Source organism: Sardina pilchardus, chromosome 15, assembly GCF_963854185.1.
Source record: "Sardina pilchardus chromosome 15, fSarPil1.1, whole genome shotgun sequence".
Classification (NCBI taxonomy): Eukaryota; Metazoa; Chordata; class Actinopteri; order Clupeiformes; family Clupeidae; genus Sardina; species Sardina pilchardus.
The window spans coordinates 12,441,314-12,459,820 of NC_085008.1; the positions used below are offsets into that span (position 1 = coordinate 12,441,314).

An 18,507-nucleotide genomic window follows, 5' to 3' on the forward strand; every position below is an offset into this window, starting at 1 on the left:
ATGACTTTGAACCTGTTGCATGAACATAAAAAAATATATATATAGGATATTTTTAAAGGCATTAACCCTTTTCATCATACTACTCCTCTCCCGAAGCTCACCTGATCTAATTCCACGAAACTACTTTCCATGAATCTGACAATTCCGACAATTCTAAAAGAATTATTTATTAGCAAAGATGTCATTTTTACTATTACATTTTGTTATTTTTTTGAAGGCAACATTAGTTGAAACCAAAGAAAACATTGCGGAACAGCAGAACAAATAATTCAAATACATTATTGTATTTGGTCACAACATTAAAAAAATCTATAAAAAATGTCTTGCACTTGATAAAATTAAATGAAATTTGCCTTAAACTTCAAAATCAGAAAACATGGAATGAATGACAATCTACTCTGTGTTACCGTAATTGTGGAGATTGTACTCGAATGACTCTACACAGCTCCTAAAGACCTTAATGGGTTCTTACAGATCCAGTAGATTCTGCAAGGTTACCACTTGAGGAAGTGCAGTCCAGCAGCCATTCGAGTGGCCGGTCTCAGCGCCAGTGGAGAGGCATGGTGTAAGAACAGTTTGTCCGGGCTGATCCGACCCCCAGGGCTGATCATCGGAAAGATTAAACCTGGAACAATCGGAGTCGATGGTTCCACACCTGAAATGGCACAAGACAGATCTGATACAGGCTGTTGACCCTTGATTGACTGAAGCTAACCCTCCAAATCCTGACCCCCTGGTTTGACCAGTAAGGCAGTTTGCCTCAAGCTTGGTCTTAAGAGATCTGCTGCGCAAAGTTCCGAGCCACTGTTTTCAGTCATTTTGAAAAATGAAGAGTTTGATTCCAAAACGCTATATATCAGTTTTTAAAAACATTAAAAAGTCATGTTATTTAATTGTGTATTCCAGAAAATATCAATCAAACTGCAGCTGTGTTGTTTTGATTGAGTAAAGATAAATCAAATAACAATATCCATAAAGATTTCTACTGAAATTACTAGGGGAAAAAAAGAATAAAATAATAAAAATGAGTTAAAATGGTGGATATAGCGTTTGGAACCAAACTCTTCGTATCTTCTGCTAGATTTACCTCAGTTAGCCCTTAGTGCTGTTAATGTAAAGTGGATGAGTGGATTTGAAGGATTTAAAACGTGTGTGCTCTACCTGTGCGGCAGATTTGGTCTGGCTTAAGACCAAAGGTGTGGATTCTGGAGAGTGCAGGTGGTGCGTGGTCCTGGGGTGAGGTCTCCGTCCGAGGTGATGACACCTCCACTGGACTAGTCTCCTCTACAGGAACAGGGCTGGGCAGTGAGTCATGCTGAGGGTCAAGAAAGAGTGTTGACAATCAGAGGCTGAAAATGTCACCACTTCAGAGAGAAACAGCCTTTCATGGTGACACCGGTGACAAGGAGCCTCACAGTGAGATTGGTGAATATGCCATACTGCACTGCAAGTTTCCTTTCTTCCAGGTTACAGGTAGATTGTTGATTTAGTCACAATAGCACTTACAACTCTAAAATACACTGATGACATGGAGTTGCTAAATGTTCTGCATTTAAAATTCGGGTTATATTGTTATTTAAGTATACACCAGAGAAGTAACCTGCATGCATACCTGAGTGTGTCTGAGAGTAAGTGTGTGAACAAGAAGTATGTGTATGGTCTGGGACCAGTTAAAGGATCTCAGATTTTACACGTAGAAAAGTTCTCGGGGCTATGAAGATAAAAACTATATGCAGATCTTTTCCAAGAGAAATGAAATCATGCAAGACGATGCATTTTTTCTTTTCATTTGCATCTTTTCTCCCTGAGGTTCAGGGAAAAAACGAGATTCCCTATGCGAGATGAGATTTTGATCCAATCTTAAATCACATAAACATGTATTGTACTGTATGCACACTGTGGCAACTCTTGTGCACTGTGGATAACTACATGAAATGCATTATACACAGAACAAATCCACTGAAAAGGAAGTACCATGACTGTGGCATATAAGACCACACACATCCACTCTCCTGGGGGATGCAAAAAGCAATACTCTAGTAAGGCCAGATGCTCGTCATTTCGCCATGTCCTCAGTGTGGTTTGGTTTCCAAAGGAGATGTGCAATATCACAGAGAACAGGGCCAATGGACAACATCGGCATGAATCATTTAGCGTTCTGTCCCACGTTCGGATGGGTTTTTCTTAAAAGGACAAAGAATTGGCCCAGATGAATTCCATTTACTCACTGATGCCACAATGTATTATTTATACTTGAGGTGAGGTGGGCGGAGTTCATTTGGATGCGATACAGCCGTGCCTACCGTGGGCTCCAGCTCGCTGGAGTGAATGATTTAGCAATCGTGAACACCTGAATCATGGGGAGAGGCGCTGAGGGCTAGAGGGGTGCCGAGAGGTCATCGGCAACTAATGCAATCTGCAAATATAACTATTAAACCCAAGGGGAAGATGCAGTCAAACTGCAGCCATGCTTTTACTCGTCTTGACTGAACAACAACATTAATTCTACGTGCTCACGGAGACTTAGCAGTTTGCTGTATTTCATGAATGTGTGGCAAAAGCTGTATTTGTATGTATACAACAAAAAAGTATATTAAAATTTGTTCTAAACATTTTGAGTGCCATGCATTGAGTGCCAAAAACGTAATATTGCGCTTTTAGCTTTAAAAAAAAAAGGGGAAAAAAAACAAAATAGACACTAACACACCTCTATGATGAACAGAACTGAAATGGATGACGATCGAAAAGCAAAATCTGGACATGTTATCATAACTCGGCTTTTGACAGTTGCCGCTTTGGGATTTCGAATCAGTGACGCATGCACATTACATCAGGTCAAAACCAGGCCATATTCGTGGGTTTATCACTGGGTCACACCAGGGCTCGCTAGGTCATTCCCGGAAACTTCCGGGACACTTCATATTTTATGAAAGACGCTTATAGCTCCATTTCTAGAAAAAAAAAACCTGGAATGTTAATGTAAACTAGCCACTGTTTTGCTTGGGATTTCTCAGGAACAGAGGCATATAGAAATAAACGGTTTGTACCCATTGAGAGCCTAAAGTCTCACCTTTCAAACAAGCAATAGTATGTGTCCATAGCTATAAAATAGAATACGGTGTAGCTCTAAAAAATAGATTGCTGGCACTCTGGGCCGAAACTTCCGAAAACAGCGTCCCCTCCCCGTGTCAGTCACTGTGAAAGCAACAGCCTTAAGGTTAAATTCGGCTGATTTAGCGTTATATTCTGTCAGTGTGAAAGGGGCTTGTGATTAACAAAATATTTACATAATGCTTAAACAAGAGTATCAAAATATTTATCAACACTGATCACATACATAGATTTCCCGAAAACATGCGCACGCACACAAGGAGCAGAAATTACCATGAACAGCATTAAGCAGCTGCTCTCTGTGAAAAGATTCAAATGAATTTTAGTGCCGAAAACAGCACTATTCAAAATGACGATGGTTAGAGAATGTTCAGGAATGTAAAGTAATGCCTTTATTTGCCAGAAACCACCAAAAACGCCAAAAAGACGATGTTATATTAATAATGAAAACGAACGACAAACTCTGAAATAAACTCAGAAATGAGATGTTATCATCATTTAGACAACAGTGGCATACAAAAAATGCCGATTGTGGCTTACAGCAGCTGGTTATTAGGTTAACGTTAACGTTATGACCGGCCATCCGGCGTCTTCTGCCCCACGGCTGCGCACGCATCTACTGTAGTTTTGTTAGTAAACGGGAAATCTGTGTATTGATTCAGCACTGCTTCAATGACGCACTGATTTTCATGGATACACTGTATTTTAAGGTTTAAGACATCAAGGTGATCAGAGACATGGTTAAAACGCTTTTATCTGCCTAATCAACGTGTTTACCTTAGGGATGCTGTCATGATTAGCAATTTCTAGGACATGATTCTCTGCACTGCTGTTTCTGTCAGGATTCCAGCCTCGGTCCCAGTCACTGGAGATCAGAACGTCTTTTGACAGTAGAGCCTCAAACGGGTTGACTTTGGGTTGGGCCATTTCATCCTGAAACAACAAATATTTACACACATCTAACATACAGAAACTAGTCCCTCCAGGAATGTGCGATGTTGCGATCGCAATAATTAACGCAAATTCAGCAAATCCCTTTGAATTCTGAACGGCCTTGCAATTTTGTCCACCACAACTTGCAATTTTGTCAACTGCAACTTTTCCACAAATTTGACCAATCATCGTAAAGTAGTTTCCCCATGAAAGCTCATCTACTGTACCACCATTACAGTTCCTTGCGAAGAACATTGAGCCAGATACCACACGCAGACAGCAGAGACTACCCTAAACTTGTTTGCATGCCGTTTTGATAGAATAGAACAGAATATATATTTTTTGATCCCGTGAGGGAAATTCCTTTCTCTGCATTTAACCCAATTTAACCGAATTAGTGAACACACCCAGCACACAGTGAACACACAGTGAGGTGAATCACACATTAACCCGGAGCAGTGAGCTGCCTGCCCAACCAGTGGCGGTCCAGGAGCAGTGAGGGGTTAGGTGCCTTGCTCAAGGGCACCGTGGACTGGTCGGGGATCGAACCGGCAACCCTTCGGTCACAAGCCCGAAACCCTAACCAGTAGGCCACGGCTGCCCCTGATGACGATAAATAAAAGGTCAATGTTCATGATCTGCTTACTTGCATCTCTCAACCAGGTGTTGCTAACCGACCTAGCCTATGAAAGTACGTTTGTTTAGGCCTACTTGGTTTGCTGATATTTGAGTAGGCTATGCAACTCATTGGCAAACTTTTACATCTGGAGCAGTGGCCACGGTTGTAGCCATTACCATGGGAACATTAGGCAGGGATGTAGATTCCAGGTGGAGAACATTAGAACAGGGTACAGATTCCAGGACAGAAACATCAGAGAGGGGTGGAGATTCCAAGACGGGAATATCGGGCGGGGGTGCAGATTCCAGGGCGGGAATATTAGGCAGAGATGTGGATTCCTCCATGCAGAACTTTGCCTCAGTGACATGATCTATGGACTGAAAGGAATCAGGAAAAGGAAAACAGACAAACACAAATCTCAAATCTCAGTTGACCACTGCATTAATATCATGGGACTGTCACTGGAGCTATAAAAACACTTACTCATTCACAAATTCATAGAAATGCAAAAACATTATGGGCTCGAGTTTGACAGCAAAATATCCTGGTGAAAAGCTACATCAAGGCCAGCACTCTCTGAATTAAATCTGAATTAACCAATCACTTAGGCTGGGTGAATTTGGATTTCACCCGGTCGCTCAGGCTGGACACATGCACATCTATCTTCCCTGCTTCATGTCCACAACCTTTGGCTCCAATCACAAACTAGCTTATCAAAAGACGCACCCGGATTGTTGGTCTGAGTGGTTGAAGGACTATCTAAGCATACGCTTAGATGAACGATGCCAAAAGAGTGTCTCTTGTGCAGTAGAAATAAAGTGCACACTCCACATACTAATGCTCAATCTTAAAAGATTGATCTTAGTATGGTGATAGCCAGACTACCAATCACATGCAACCAGCACTAAATTCTGATCTATCCATCACCAAATAAATGTCAACATCTCATTATCGTCAGAATGGGACGTTCTGCCGTCCTACGTGAAAATGTTTCCTGTGAAAACAAGAACTAGAAATTTGTCGGGAGGCAGAGGCAGCATGAAATGTGAAATGTGACCAAGGAGGACGTTTCATAATGCCGGTTGCTGATAATGGGCAGGGTAGATATTGCATTAAAGATCAGCCATTTAGGGGGGCGCTGTGGCACAGCAGGCTGCAGCGTCCGTACCATTTACGGGTCCGAGTGCCCACGGGGACCCAGGTTCAAATCCGGCCTGCGGTCATGTCCCGATCCCGCCCCATCTCTCTCTCCCACTTGTTTCCTGTCTACCTCTTCACTGTCCTGTACTAATAAAGGCAAAAAGGCCAAAAAATATAATTAAAAAAAAAAAAAAAAAAAAAAAAGATCAGCCATTTCTTTCTGAAACAACTGAGAACCCTTTGGAATTATGTAAGCACATAATGTAACATAACTCGTAACCAATTGCTGGCTATTCGGTTCACCATGGGATGGACAACCCGGTAAACATACGACACGGACCAACACGGTGCTGCGGGACACCAGAGACAGGCCTGAGGAGGACTGCTGGCTCAGCCAGTTGTGTGATCAGGATTGCTCCACGTACCTCTGGCTCACTGGTCACTGGCGTGGCACTTGTGACATGTGACTCCTCCACTGCTGACTCCGGCATCTTCACCGGCTTGAGTTCACCATCCCCCAGGTACATGGACACGGGGTTGGACTTGCCAGACGTCTGAGAAACACAGCAGGTTACACATGGCAGTGTGCAACTGATGCTTTCCAGAGGATAACAATAATTTTAGAGGATTGGTCTAATTTTTTCTAAATGTGCACTTTGCCATCACGTCTGGTTTATACCGATGCTCAAGTAGCTTTAATGTTGCTGTCCACGTCATTGCTGTAATGGTCCTGGTAATAGTGTTTTGTCAAAATGTTACACTATGTGCATTTGAGATTTTTAATACAACAGTACACAACTGAAGCGATCTGTTTGTAAGTTTCCAAAATGCCATTAAAATGTAAGCATCACAAACATATTTCACAAAATCTTGAGAAATTCCACTGAGACTATTATTCAGCACTAACCTGTAAGTATTCAGCTTTAGCACAGGCTATTGCATGTCCCTCAGTCAGGAGGGTGCTGTGGACGTATGTGTCCTCGTGGGTATGCGTGTCACACAGGTAGACTTGCATAAAACCACCACGGTAATGGTCTATGGCTGCAACCAGAAGGCGATCGCAGCACAGTTTCTGGAAAGAACCAACGGCATTTGCTGTCCAGCAGGCCTGAGATGAGATGAGAGACAAGAGCTCGTGGACAGAAAACACCCAAAATTGTCATCTTTGCTAACAAGCCAAGCATCCAAACGGAAGGGCCAGATCAAATAGGTCATTTCACATTACCCCAACTGGCATGATCCCAGAGAGAGACGAAGGGACAGCCTGAGCAGGGAGAGTTGCATAGCATGCCCTGAAATTTGAAATATCAATTAGTAATCATTTACTGCAATTTCCAATGTCTTAAGGTTAAAACAAATCACTTAAATGTTCACTTTATTTTAACGTTTTGTGCAGCCATTATGCATATAACAAATATTACAGTACCTATCTATTTGGCATATCCTCAAACACAGGTTTAACATAGGAGCATCATTTCAATCAATACCGACCTATCAGAACACAGTACCTAATATGGAAGCTTGTAACAAGCCATGTAAATCACTTTGAATCCCGCCTACATCCATTAAGAGCCATCCAACAATAAGGCAACAGAAACAACTCCATGAATGACTGACTAGATCAAGTTGGAGGCACTCACTTGAGGAAGCAGAGGCGGTCCCTGTCCACCGTGTTCACATCACCAAAGTCTGTGTAGTACACCTCCACCTGCTGGCTGTCCAGCACCTGAAGGATGACCACGCGGTAGAACCAGATATCCCTGGGGGCCACGCAGCACACCTGCCCCGGCCGCACATAGCCCTCCAGCAGCCTGTAGCGCTGGCTCATCTCTGGGCATGCATAGAAGGTCCTGTAGACAGAGCAACACAGGCCTACTCAAACCAAGGCCCCTTCGCAACGTCTCTGCTTCATCATCCGGCTTGTTCCCACCGTAGGTTTATGATAATAAGCACTGTACATTCACTACTATGGCCCCTTCTCAACCTCTCTCCTCTCTCCTCGATGCTCAGTCCTCCAGGCTCGTTCCCACTGATCTATAAAGAACACTGGATAGACTATCCCATTGTTTCCGCCGCATCATTCTTTATATAGATCAGTGGGAACGAGCCGAGGACCGAGGAAGGAAGGGAGGATAGATTAAAAGATGAATGAGAAGAGTCCATAGTCTTCTGATCCTTTTGAACTGAGCAGTCAATATTTTTTACGTGTTGTTGAGAACTTTACACACAAAACAAAGGACAACCAAATTGCACCGAAACGGAACCTCATTTGCAGCATCATGTCTTCCAGCATTCTAGACTCCTGGCCCTCAAAGCGCACATAGAAGTGTCCGGGTGACTCCACGTGCTCCACCAGCACAGACAGCAGCTCCCTCTCCTTGCGTCGGGTCGGAGCCTTGAGCCTCTGATTCTGCACCGCATCAAGAGGCACCACAGAGTCCAGAGGCACCACAGAGTCCACAGGCACCTGCTCCAAAACCTGGGTACAGGCAAATATACATAGGCATGTACCAATAGACATACCTTAAGAGAATGTACAGTACATCAGCACACATATGTGGGCCTACAAACCACAATTATGACCCCAGCCCCACACACACATGTACAATTTGTTTTTACATTTAGAGATACATGAAAAAACATACACCCTTCTCAAACAGGACTGTTTGGGTTGCCAGACCTGTTCGATGGTTTTGTTGACCTTCTGCTCTGCATTTATCTGTGGCTCATCTGCAGTGTCCTCCTCCGCAGTTCCATCCCAGTGGGAGTCCTCGCAGCTCAGGTAGTGGCCCTGCTCTGCGTTGTCTGACGCCTGGGTCACCATCAAGTGACTCTTGTCCTCCTTTGAGTCGGGCTGGACGCAGAGGACATCGCTCAGGGCCCCCACCAGCTCCGACACGTTCACAAAGCCGCTCTCAGCCAGGGGCAGGTCCTCACCAAACATTTTCTAAGCACAGATCGTGTGTCAATTGACAGGGAAATTGAATGACAAGCTCACTTTAGAGCAAATAAAACCCGATGGCACACACAACACACCCACAGTAGCTGGGTTTCCATTCAGCTTATTCACATTCGTATTTGCGCGGAAATTTGGGCAAAGAAAATGTGCAATCTATGTTGTGTTTTTCACAGTGTTGTGCACCTTATAAAATCATACATATCAGATATACAGATTATACAATCTAAATGTGATCAGCATAATACTTGCTTCAGTCAGATAACACTTTGAACCAATCATGAAGTTGCATGATTGCTGTTGAAGTGAAATACTGACAGCATAGGCACAGCTTTTGGCACACATGTGCTCTTTACATATGAAGTCACATTATCTGCATTACCACAACTTTAAGGCGAGACACTACAGTTGAATAGGGTAATTTTTTTAAATAATAGGTATCACCATGAAACTTCCTCAGTTGATTACTTACATATGTATGAGAAAAAAATGTATTACAAGTTTCTGAAATTATTATGTTTAATTATGCAAATTAGGTATTATCTCATTAAATATGCGCGATTTTGCATATTTTTTCGGTAGATAGATCTGGACACATGATAAAGCCAGGTGATTTTTTTCTTTTTCATTTTGTTTACACACAAGATGTTAACAAATTTACAGAGGGATTTCAGGATATCTTCTTTCATTACCAAGGAAATCAAAATACACTGTCAATAGCCTTAAAAAATCTATTTTCGCCATGTTTTTTTGACTGAAATGTCACATAAATCAGGCTAAGAATGATTTATTAACAAATCCCTCTGTAAATGTCTTCAGAATACTCCTAAGTGTGTTACTGGAAAGTTTGGTGTACATAGGTGCTACACAGGCTGAAAAGTATGTACCGGAAAATGATAAAAAAAACTCATTTTGAGAAAACGGCCTTTAAAGATTTTAATTGGGAAAATTAATACATTTCTATTAGAAACAATTGCTCAAAGGCATAATAAATGCTCAGGCCCTTAGTAATAATAATATAGAACATGTCAAGCTCCTAAAAATTTATTATTTAATAACATGGCATACACATAAGGCCAACAACTGCAGTGACTCAATGTATTAACATGGCCGTATAATGCACAACGTTTCTGACAAAACACACTGAGAGTTGTATCATGACACAGAACAAGACCAATAGATACAGACAACTTTCTAGTCCATTCCAGCACCATAAGTAGGCCCCTCAGCATTCTCTTGCTGGTGCCTATCTACCTTCTTTGCTGTGCTCACCAATTTACGCTTGCGTCTGGCACTCTCAGACTGAACAGCATTGGCTTTCGACACCCTGAGCAGGTCTGCCTGCTTGATGCTTTTCACTGTTATGACTGTGCTCTCCAGCCACAGGTTTGCCATTACGCTGAGCATGGCTGAGGCACCCTCATTGAAAGAGCAAATGGCCATGCTTGCTGCTGCCTCGACCCTGCTCTTGCCCACAAAAACAGTTTTTGGGCATCGGGCCCAGATCACAGAGTTGAGACACTCATTCACATTTTGAGTGCCACCATGCTGCATTCTTTTTAAAAGACTGTCACTGGACATGCGATGGTAGATGGGGAGAAGTTTCTCACCCACCTCTCGTGTGAGGTAAGTGGTGGCATGTCGTGTGTGGCTTTCGGGGGTGTCACCTTTATCCTCTGCCCTCCGATACCAACACCATGAGACGTTGCACCTAGTGTGCAATGGAGTTTCGTCTGTGGACATAGAGTGGAGAAGGCCTGCCCAAATTTCGGCTTTCATGGAATCTATTGACCCCTGATTATTCAAAATGGCCCCCCTGTAATAATTTTGCAATGTTTTGCATTTTTTTGCCGTCAGCCTCCCAATTTCCTCTCAGCGCTGAATTTCCTGAGCGCTGTACCCATTCGTTTATGCGCATGATTGATACACTCAAGCTTTTCAATCTCATGCCCAGGGTATGGGTTCAGTGATAGGACCTCCCTAAAAGCAGAGCTATCACCATCTGACAGCATCTCAGTGTACCGCAACTGGTGGCGACCAACTGACCTGGCCCACATTCTCTTTGCTGCCTCCTGCTCCATTGCCTTACTTGACCCTAAGAAATTCATGGCACAGTCGGTATGCAATTCTCTCCAGGTGTCAAACTCCTCAACAGTGATTTTCCCCTCATTCTTAGCACTTTGTTTAATGACACATGCATGACAGTAAGAGGATAAGACCTCGAAGTCAATGACCAGTCCTGTGAGAATGGGAGGTGAAACCACGCTTTTGCCATGTGCCATCAAAAGAGACACCGATGTTGATTATGGCATCAGCATCCTCACTCAGCAACTCTGCCACCTCTGGATCAACATCTGCATAGGCCTGCCTTATCTGCTCCCTGGTCTTGTGCAGTGACTCCAGTCCTCTTTCAATTTCCGCCACTATAATAAAAAATGCCTGTTGTATCAAGAACTGTTCCTTTATTGTTGACTTACTTGATAAAAGTACATTTATTTTCACTTGAGTGGCAAAAACTCAATTCCTTTGGAAAGGACCAGGGAGTAGATCAGGCAGGCATGTTGAGGTGGTCGTAGTGTAGTGGTTAACTGTGTGTTCACACCGCGGGCGACTTGAGCTTCCAAAGATTCCAGAAGTCATTCATTTTCAATGGAAGCCGGCTTCTCTCAGCTGCCAGCAGCGACCAATCTGTCGGCATCGCGTTTTGGGCGTCTTGAGCGACTAGAGAAAGTTGAAAGTGGTTTAACTTTATGGTAATGAGCTATGACGCGGTTCAGCGACCAAACGACTTTCAACGAACATCGAATGCTACTACGTCAGAGCGGCCAGGAGCGGCCAAAGCTTCCCAGCTTCCCACGGCGTCCTTTACAGGGCATCCAGGGCGATTTTGGAAGCTCAAGTCGCTCTTGGTCTGAACACACAGTTAGGAACTGGGTTAGTGAGCAGTAGCATGAAAGCTTTCGGTCCAAAACGCGGTTACCATTGTTTTGCCCTTGAGAAAGGCACATAAGCCCAAGTTGCTCCGGGGACAATGTAATCCCTTGTAATGTTGCTGACATATGTAAGTCACTTTGGACAAAAAAAAGTGTCTGCTAAATGTAATGTAATGGCAAATGTAGCAGCCAATTAGACAAACCAAACTGTAAATGACTATAAAGAATAAGGCCATCTTATAACAGGCAGTTGCACTCATTGATGCACTTATTACACTCATTGATGCACTTATTGTGGTTTTTAATTTGTTGTTAGAAATGCTCTTAAAAGCTTAAATGTTTATCATGTTGTGATCTGTGACAGATCCATAAGTGTGTGTGTGTGTGTGTGTGTAAACCTGACAACAACAGCGTAGATTTCCCCTCTCGGTCTCTCTCTCTCTCTCTAATTGATCATATGTTTCTTCAATATCCATAAGTTGATAAAGCGACACTATTTCATTGTCCCTTTTTTTTCGCCACTGAACTGAAAACTCAAGTTGTACTGCAAAAGTAAACTGACAATTTATTTGATGACATTTGTACCATTACAAATCCATCCTTGTTCCATCCATGAAAATATGTTCACTGTTACAACATTTTAAAATCCCTATCCCATCCCTGTTTCCATAGCCTACCTGTCACTCTCTTGTCATGCCTCTGGTATGTTTTCAGGTGAAGGGAAGGGATTCCCAACACCTTACTGACCTTCTTCAGTGCAGCATATCCCATCCCTAATTCATGGGCCAAAAGCACCATGCGGACATTCACGTCAAAAGCGACATTACCTCTCGTCTCGCTTTGCAGACGTGTGGATGTGTAAACACTTCGCCTATACCCATTCTCTCCATTGCAATTGCTACACTCTAAAAGCAGACTACTACAAAACCCATGGTTTTCTGGGTCTATCTTTATAAATAGACCCGATGCAGCACAATTGGGGCACAAGAGATCGCATATTAGTTCATTGAGACGTGCGACATGCATAATCAGCCACTGCTGTGTCGCGCAGTCTGTGTCATTGTCATTTAACCCCCCCCCCGGTTTCCCAACGACAGCTTACGGTCAGATGTGCTGCTTCCTGATGGCTTTTCAGCTAATCCAACAGATTTCTTTGTCTTTACAGACCTCGCAGAGCCCAATTGCTGCTTTCTTTTTCTAGAAAATTGCGGTGTCGCCGGCATTTTCGAAAGTCCCGCGGTAAGCTAATTACGGAAGTGTCAAGAGTACACCACGTGATGCGTCTAAGCGAATCACATTAACAGAAACCGGCAGTAGCCAATGGGATTTCGTAATTAGCTTTAAACCCCCCTGTGGACATTCACGATTGGTTGCTGATAGAAAGGAAATGCCCTTTTTTGGGTTACATATCTTTGTGCAGGAGACTCAGAGCTTTTCAACGACACCGGTCATGACAGTATTCAGTAAACAAGCGAAACGCGGCATGTTACGTTAGAATGCTAACTTCTTGGTAAATTCGGGAGTAACTTACTACTGCAAGTCAACAAAATGTAATAAAATAAACATCTCCAGGTATATTTTCAACGTTTTTTTTATAGCAGATTGAAAGAACACATATTGAAGGAGTAAACTAGCCCAAAATCTCAATTTTGACCAGTGCATGAAAAATCGATGTTTTTGACTGCCGTGTCTCGCCTTAAAAATAAAATAAAAAAAAAGGAAACTGTCATCCTAACAGACTATCTGCTCAGTGACCCAGGTGAAGCTTTTCTTCCTTACCTTGTATACCAGTGGGAGCTGATGGAGGGCAATGCCATTGATGTTTTCAGTCACTACCTGGGGAAACATGAGAAACAGTGAGGCATGATGAATTAGGGCGGTCTCAGATGCATATGGAGATATATAGAATTACGACCTATTGGCTGAGTGCTTGGAGTGGCTTGAGTTAAAGTCGGTGGGAAAACAAAAGCGGTTCTTCATACTAATATCCGAATGAAAGGGGCAGCCAATCGACTGATTATTCTAATAAGGCTAAAAATCCTTAAAGGTCCCGTGACGGGCAGGACTACGAAAATCCAGGACTTAGCCGAAAAATTTGAACATCGACAACTTCTCAATCCCTCACTGCTAAAGCCCAAAGCGGTCTCCTAAACCCCTCGTCCCACAAGGGAAAGCTGTGCATGATAAGAGTGCAGGAAAGCAGGAGGGGAGGACTCTATGAAATGCGATGGGCATGAGCCGTGATTGACACTCTGTTAGATACCGTCCCCCGTCCCTGATTGGTGCATCTGAAACGGGAGCGTTGGATATCTTGCAAATCGTGCAACAGGCTCCAGGTGGGGCCAGAGGAGCTGTTTTTTTTTTTTTTTCAAATGACCTGCTTCATGTATTTCTAATCGAGTGAGGTCAGGTCGGGTCAGGGTCAGGGTCAGTGTCAGCAAATATGACAGAGAGTTAGTTGTATAAAGCTAACCTACGGCACCTTTGAAAATATTTTTTGGACCCTGTCAACTTAGGATCAAGCCCATTTTTCCCAATTAGTGTTAAAACCCACCAATTTGTTTACTCTTCAAACAGCTACAGTAATGCAAATGCATCAAAATAAGTATTGTGAATACAAATTTTCTACATACTAATGTAGGCTTGTTTCTTTCTTTTAAATAAAAACGTGTGGCATCTGCTATGATTATGTTTAGACTATTGGTTTATGCATGTCACCCTTCCTCAACAAACTGGCACGAGAGCCAATGGCCATAGTGGCCTTGCTACTCCAAAGTTTGATGAACAACCCATCCGTAACTGCAGTTGAACAGGTTGGTTTTCTTCCAATGCCTGACTGACCTGATGGAGTTTGGCCTTCAACTCCGGGCTGACTGTGCCTGCATCCCCAAACTCAAGGATCTGCTGCCGGAGCTGCTCCTCAAGCTGCACTCATAAACAAACATAGCTGGTGATGGTCACAACAGAATAGTTTGCCATTTATATTTTCAATCCATTTTGTTCCTGATTCTTTTCTAAACTAAAGAATGAATTACATAAACAGTCCATCCGATTCCAGGGACAGTTTACTTCATATTAGCATGATTTGAGCCATTGGGGACAAACAAACCTTTAAGATTGACTTCTCAAAGGACTGACGATCCACCTTAGACTCTACATCCTGCTTGTTAATGTTGGTGCTAGCAGGCACTTCTGACACTGGCGGCTTGATGACATGGTCTTTATTTTCAGTCTGCGGCTTTTCAGTCACCTTGGAAACTAAAGTGGATAGGCAGGGTCATAGCAAAGTTGACATTAACAACTTCTGCATAACAGTTTTACATATGTTACTCACAAAAAGTTAGGGATATCTGGCTTTTGGGGTGAAATGTAATGTTTCAGCGCAGAAAGAACTGAAACATTGAACTGTTCGACATGCGCATTAAAAAGTTTAGAGAAAGTCACATTAAGTTCACCTTCAAAGGTTATAGTGGATTTTAGGTTCATCCTCAAATGTGACCATTCACAGCGAAATCAGTCGTTTTGCGCACATCGTTATTTTGAGAAAATAACAAACAAAAATAGCAAACTTCCGGGTTAAAATGTTGAATTTCACGTTTTCGCATAATTCGGCTGTATACAGTCTACCGTTTCATATCGTGAACGCATTTCACTGAAAAACCTACGTTTTGACTGTTAAACCCGGCGAAGATTCAACACATTTGCTGTCATTCCCGTTGTGCACGCGCCGCTTAAACAGGTGATTTCTCCTCTTCTGGCAAATCATGACAGGAGAACCATGTCAACTTTGGATGCGTTTATCTTAGCGATAGTTTGGGTAATACCCTCGATATACATATCGTTGGAAAGCTTAGTTTGTGGCCGTTCACGTGAGCGCAATAACTTCATTTACGAAACGACTGGTTCCGCTTTACAGGGTCACAAATATCATCTGAAAGTCAAATAACCCTGACTTTTTGTGAGTAGTGTATGGTTTTATTGAACCAAGGCTTTGAACTGGTTCATGGAACGGAAAAAAAAGAAAAAAACAGAATCAACTGATAGATTGCTAGGAACAAAAACTAAACCAGAAACTTTATTTTGTTAATGTTCTGAAACAGAAACGTGTATTTGAAATATTGGTAATGGTAACCGGTAAATAACCTTATTTTTATCCCCCGTTATTTTATTATCACAATGATTAAAATATTTTCTGTTTGAAAATGATGCATTCGTGGCTGCTTTCTTTATGGACCCAAGGTACAGATTATTTCTGATAGCACATCAAGTTGAAATGGCTGAAATTAATACACCTTTCTCGTCAATGGGATTCCATCCAAAATGTGTCCATCAGTATATAGATAATGCATCAGAGTGCATACCTTCCTCCTCATCCAAAGATGAGGATGAAATAGAGCGGCTATTAACAGCTAAAGAAAGAGACCTCTATTGTACCATAGGTTAGGGTGTCCAATTGAGTCTCTCTTCTATGCTCTCTCTATGCGGTCCACTCTCTATAACAGCTTCAACTCTTCTGGGAAGACTTTCCACAAGGTTTAGGAGTGTGTTAATGGGATTTTTTGACCATTCTTTCAGAAACTCCTAAACCTTGTGGAAAGTCTTCCCAGAAGAGTTGAAGCTGGTATAGCTGCAAAGGGTGGACCGACGCCATAATAAACCCTATGGATTAAGGATGGGATGTGACTGAAGTTCATATGTGAGTCAAGGCAGGTGAGCGAATACTTTTGGCAATATAGTGTATACCTAATCCCGATTTCTCTTGCAAAGTGCAAACGCAATTTGCATTGTAAACCAAGATAAGGAGTGCTAATAGAACTTTATTGTTGGTAACTGGGATACTGGTATTAATCATGTATACAGGGATATTACCAACCGGGTTTCTCTGTGTTCATCTAAACGCCAATCCTGAATATGACCAAAATCGTTAAACCTCATAAGCGAAATACTGAAGTGAATGTTAACACAGTCAATGACATTTCATCCCACTCCACATACAGTACACACCTGAGTGCAGAGACTGCATACTGGCTGTACTGGATGCATGCTGCTTGGGAGCTTCTGTTTTGTTGGGTGTCACTGGCTGCAGTGGTGTAATAGAGGTCTTCAGCTTGAGCAGGGACCCACTCCGGCTCTGTTCAATGGCAATCAGATCAGCAGAGGCAGCGAGCATCTCAGCAAGCGAGTAATAGCCACACAATTCCGGCTGCAGCCGTCGTCCAAAGCGGTGGGCATAGCGTTGCTCTAACTCAGACAACCTCAGCGGGCCCTGAGACAGAAGCTGCCGGAGCTGGCTACGAAGATGTGCAGGGAGTGGTGGAGGGCCAGTGACTCGCCGGGGCATGATGATTGAATTGCTCTGGGGGTAGTGCTGTCTGCTGGTGCCAAAGAACCCAAAAGTCCGCCGTGGAGCAGGCTTTCCCTTAGGGGTTTTCTGTTTAGCCACTAGCTCCTGAATACCTCTTGTGGTTTCATCTACAACAGCTGAAAAACAAAAACACTTAATTATCACAGGTGTGGGGCCTATGTATGATAATGTAAGGCAGGCTCAGTATTGCATGGTATGGATAGGAGAACATATCTCGTTTAGAATCTGAAACAAAAATATTTAGGGAATAAAATAATGTTAAAATTCAAAAAACAGAATATCAAATGTTAGAAATGTAGTTTAAGCAATCACCTTTCAACCTCATACTGCCATCTTGTCCATAGACCACATGAACAACGTCAGGCATCTCTTTAACCATGTCAAGTACATGTCGAAATCCAAGTATCCTTAGTGGTAGGGGGTGACCGAGTAAATTCTGGTAGTCCCGCTTGAGCTGTTCTGGTGCAACGCCCAATTTGGCCGAGACCAACAAGGATCGTACATCCTTCTTCAGAGCCGAAAACAACTGATCCTGATTCACATTCATAGCTGGTGAGAGAGGTAATTAGGCTATTGTAATATAGGACATTGTCAATTGAGAATAAGGATAGAAAGAAGTAACGTCAAAATAATGTTAACGGAGGTGGATGTAACACCTACTGTACTGAACGAAGAGAAGCAACCCTAACATCGTGGCTTGCACGATATCCTAAAACACTTACCTCTCTCTCCCAGTAGCTTGCATTAGGGATCGCTACGAACTCCTCTGCAATTAGACAAAAACGTCAAGGTTCTGCAACACAACAAAACCAATAGTGTAGCATACATGAACAAAATGCAAAATGTCATTCATAAAACTATAATATGCACTCTAGTTTTCTGGGGTGGGGAGACTGGGGACTTCGAGAAGCAAGGCTAACTTCACCTTGGTCCAACTCCAAACAACTTGGTTAACTGACCTTAACTTGACGTGACCTCGCTTATTAGGCTAACGTTACCTTGATGGTTGAACCAGATAACTCAAATTTGCTTGTCCTAAACTCTTAATCGGATTGATATAATTTCTGAATAAAATCACAGACTGTTCGATGATGTCAGTTATCTACCATAGCCACCTTAACATGGATACACATTTAGCATTGCGCTAAAGTAAAACGCCATAACGTTAGCTATTTTGCTAATGTAATATTCTACTTCCACTTAGTTTTATTGTATTAAACGTACTTGCCTGTTCGATACGAAACCCTCTTCACTCGAGAGACTTCTTCTATAATATTAGACGCTATTTTTTCATGCAATAGGAAGTACAGGTGAAGTCAGATTTGGCTGCAATAGACAGAACTGTAGTTACCACGTGCCAGCAGAATATCATGACTAGTCTGTCGCCACTCGGTTGCAGCGGGTCTGTTGGTCTGTGTGGTATTCCGTAATCAAAACTGCGTCTGGGACG

At 42.7% G+C, this 18,507-nt stretch overlaps 1 protein-coding gene across 4 annotated transcripts; it reads right to left on the reverse strand.

Moving 5' to 3' along the window:
* Positions 1–147: 147 nt before the first annotated feature.
* On the reverse strand, positions 148–18,492 carry tdrd5 (tudor domain containing 5). Of its 4 annotated transcripts, none has more exons than XM_062556573.1 (17): positions 18,286–18,492; positions 17,780–17,823; positions 17,370–17,606; positions 16,697–17,173; positions 14,802–14,950; positions 14,534–14,617; positions 13,472–13,528; positions 8,484–8,750; positions 8,068–8,282; positions 7,444–7,653; positions 7,029–7,095; positions 6,711–6,911; positions 6,229–6,357; positions 4,840–5,040; positions 3,889–4,044; positions 1,162–1,315; positions 148–655 (listed from the first exon to the last, which is right to left on the reverse strand). In XM_062556573.1, the coding sequence occupies exons 3-17, from the start codon at positions 17,602–17,604 to the stop codon at positions 495–497; spliced, it is 2,763 nt and encodes a 920-aa protein (XP_062412557.1). In that variant the 5' UTR covers positions 17,605–17,606; positions 17,780–17,823; positions 18,286–18,492; the 3' UTR covers positions 148–494. The 4 variants fall into 4 exon arrangements, with proteins under 4 accessions (XP_062412557.1, XP_062412556.1, XP_062412558.1 ...); XM_062556572.1 differs by having other exon boundaries at positions 17,780–17,850; XM_062556574.1 differs by having other exon boundaries at positions 17,780–17,850; positions 18,409–18,450.
* Positions 18,493–18,507: the final 15 nt, after the last annotated feature.

What these genes read in the sequence shown, in the direction of transcription:
- tdrd5 (XM_062556573.1), bottom strand. Translation starts at nt 17,604, where the DNA reads ATGAATGTGAATCAGGATCAGTTGTTTTCGGCTCTGAAGAAGGATGTA. An exon ending in TGAAGGCCAAACTCCATCAG is followed by an intron (nt 13,529 to 14,533) that starts GTCAGTCAGGCA and finishes ATGTTTCCCCAG; the next exon opens with GTAGTGACTGAAAACATCAA. An exon ending in ATCATGACAGCATCCCTAAG is followed by an intron (nt 1,316 to 3,888) that starts GTAAACACGTTG and finishes CTTGACCCTCAG; the next exon opens with CATGACTCACTGCCCAGCCC.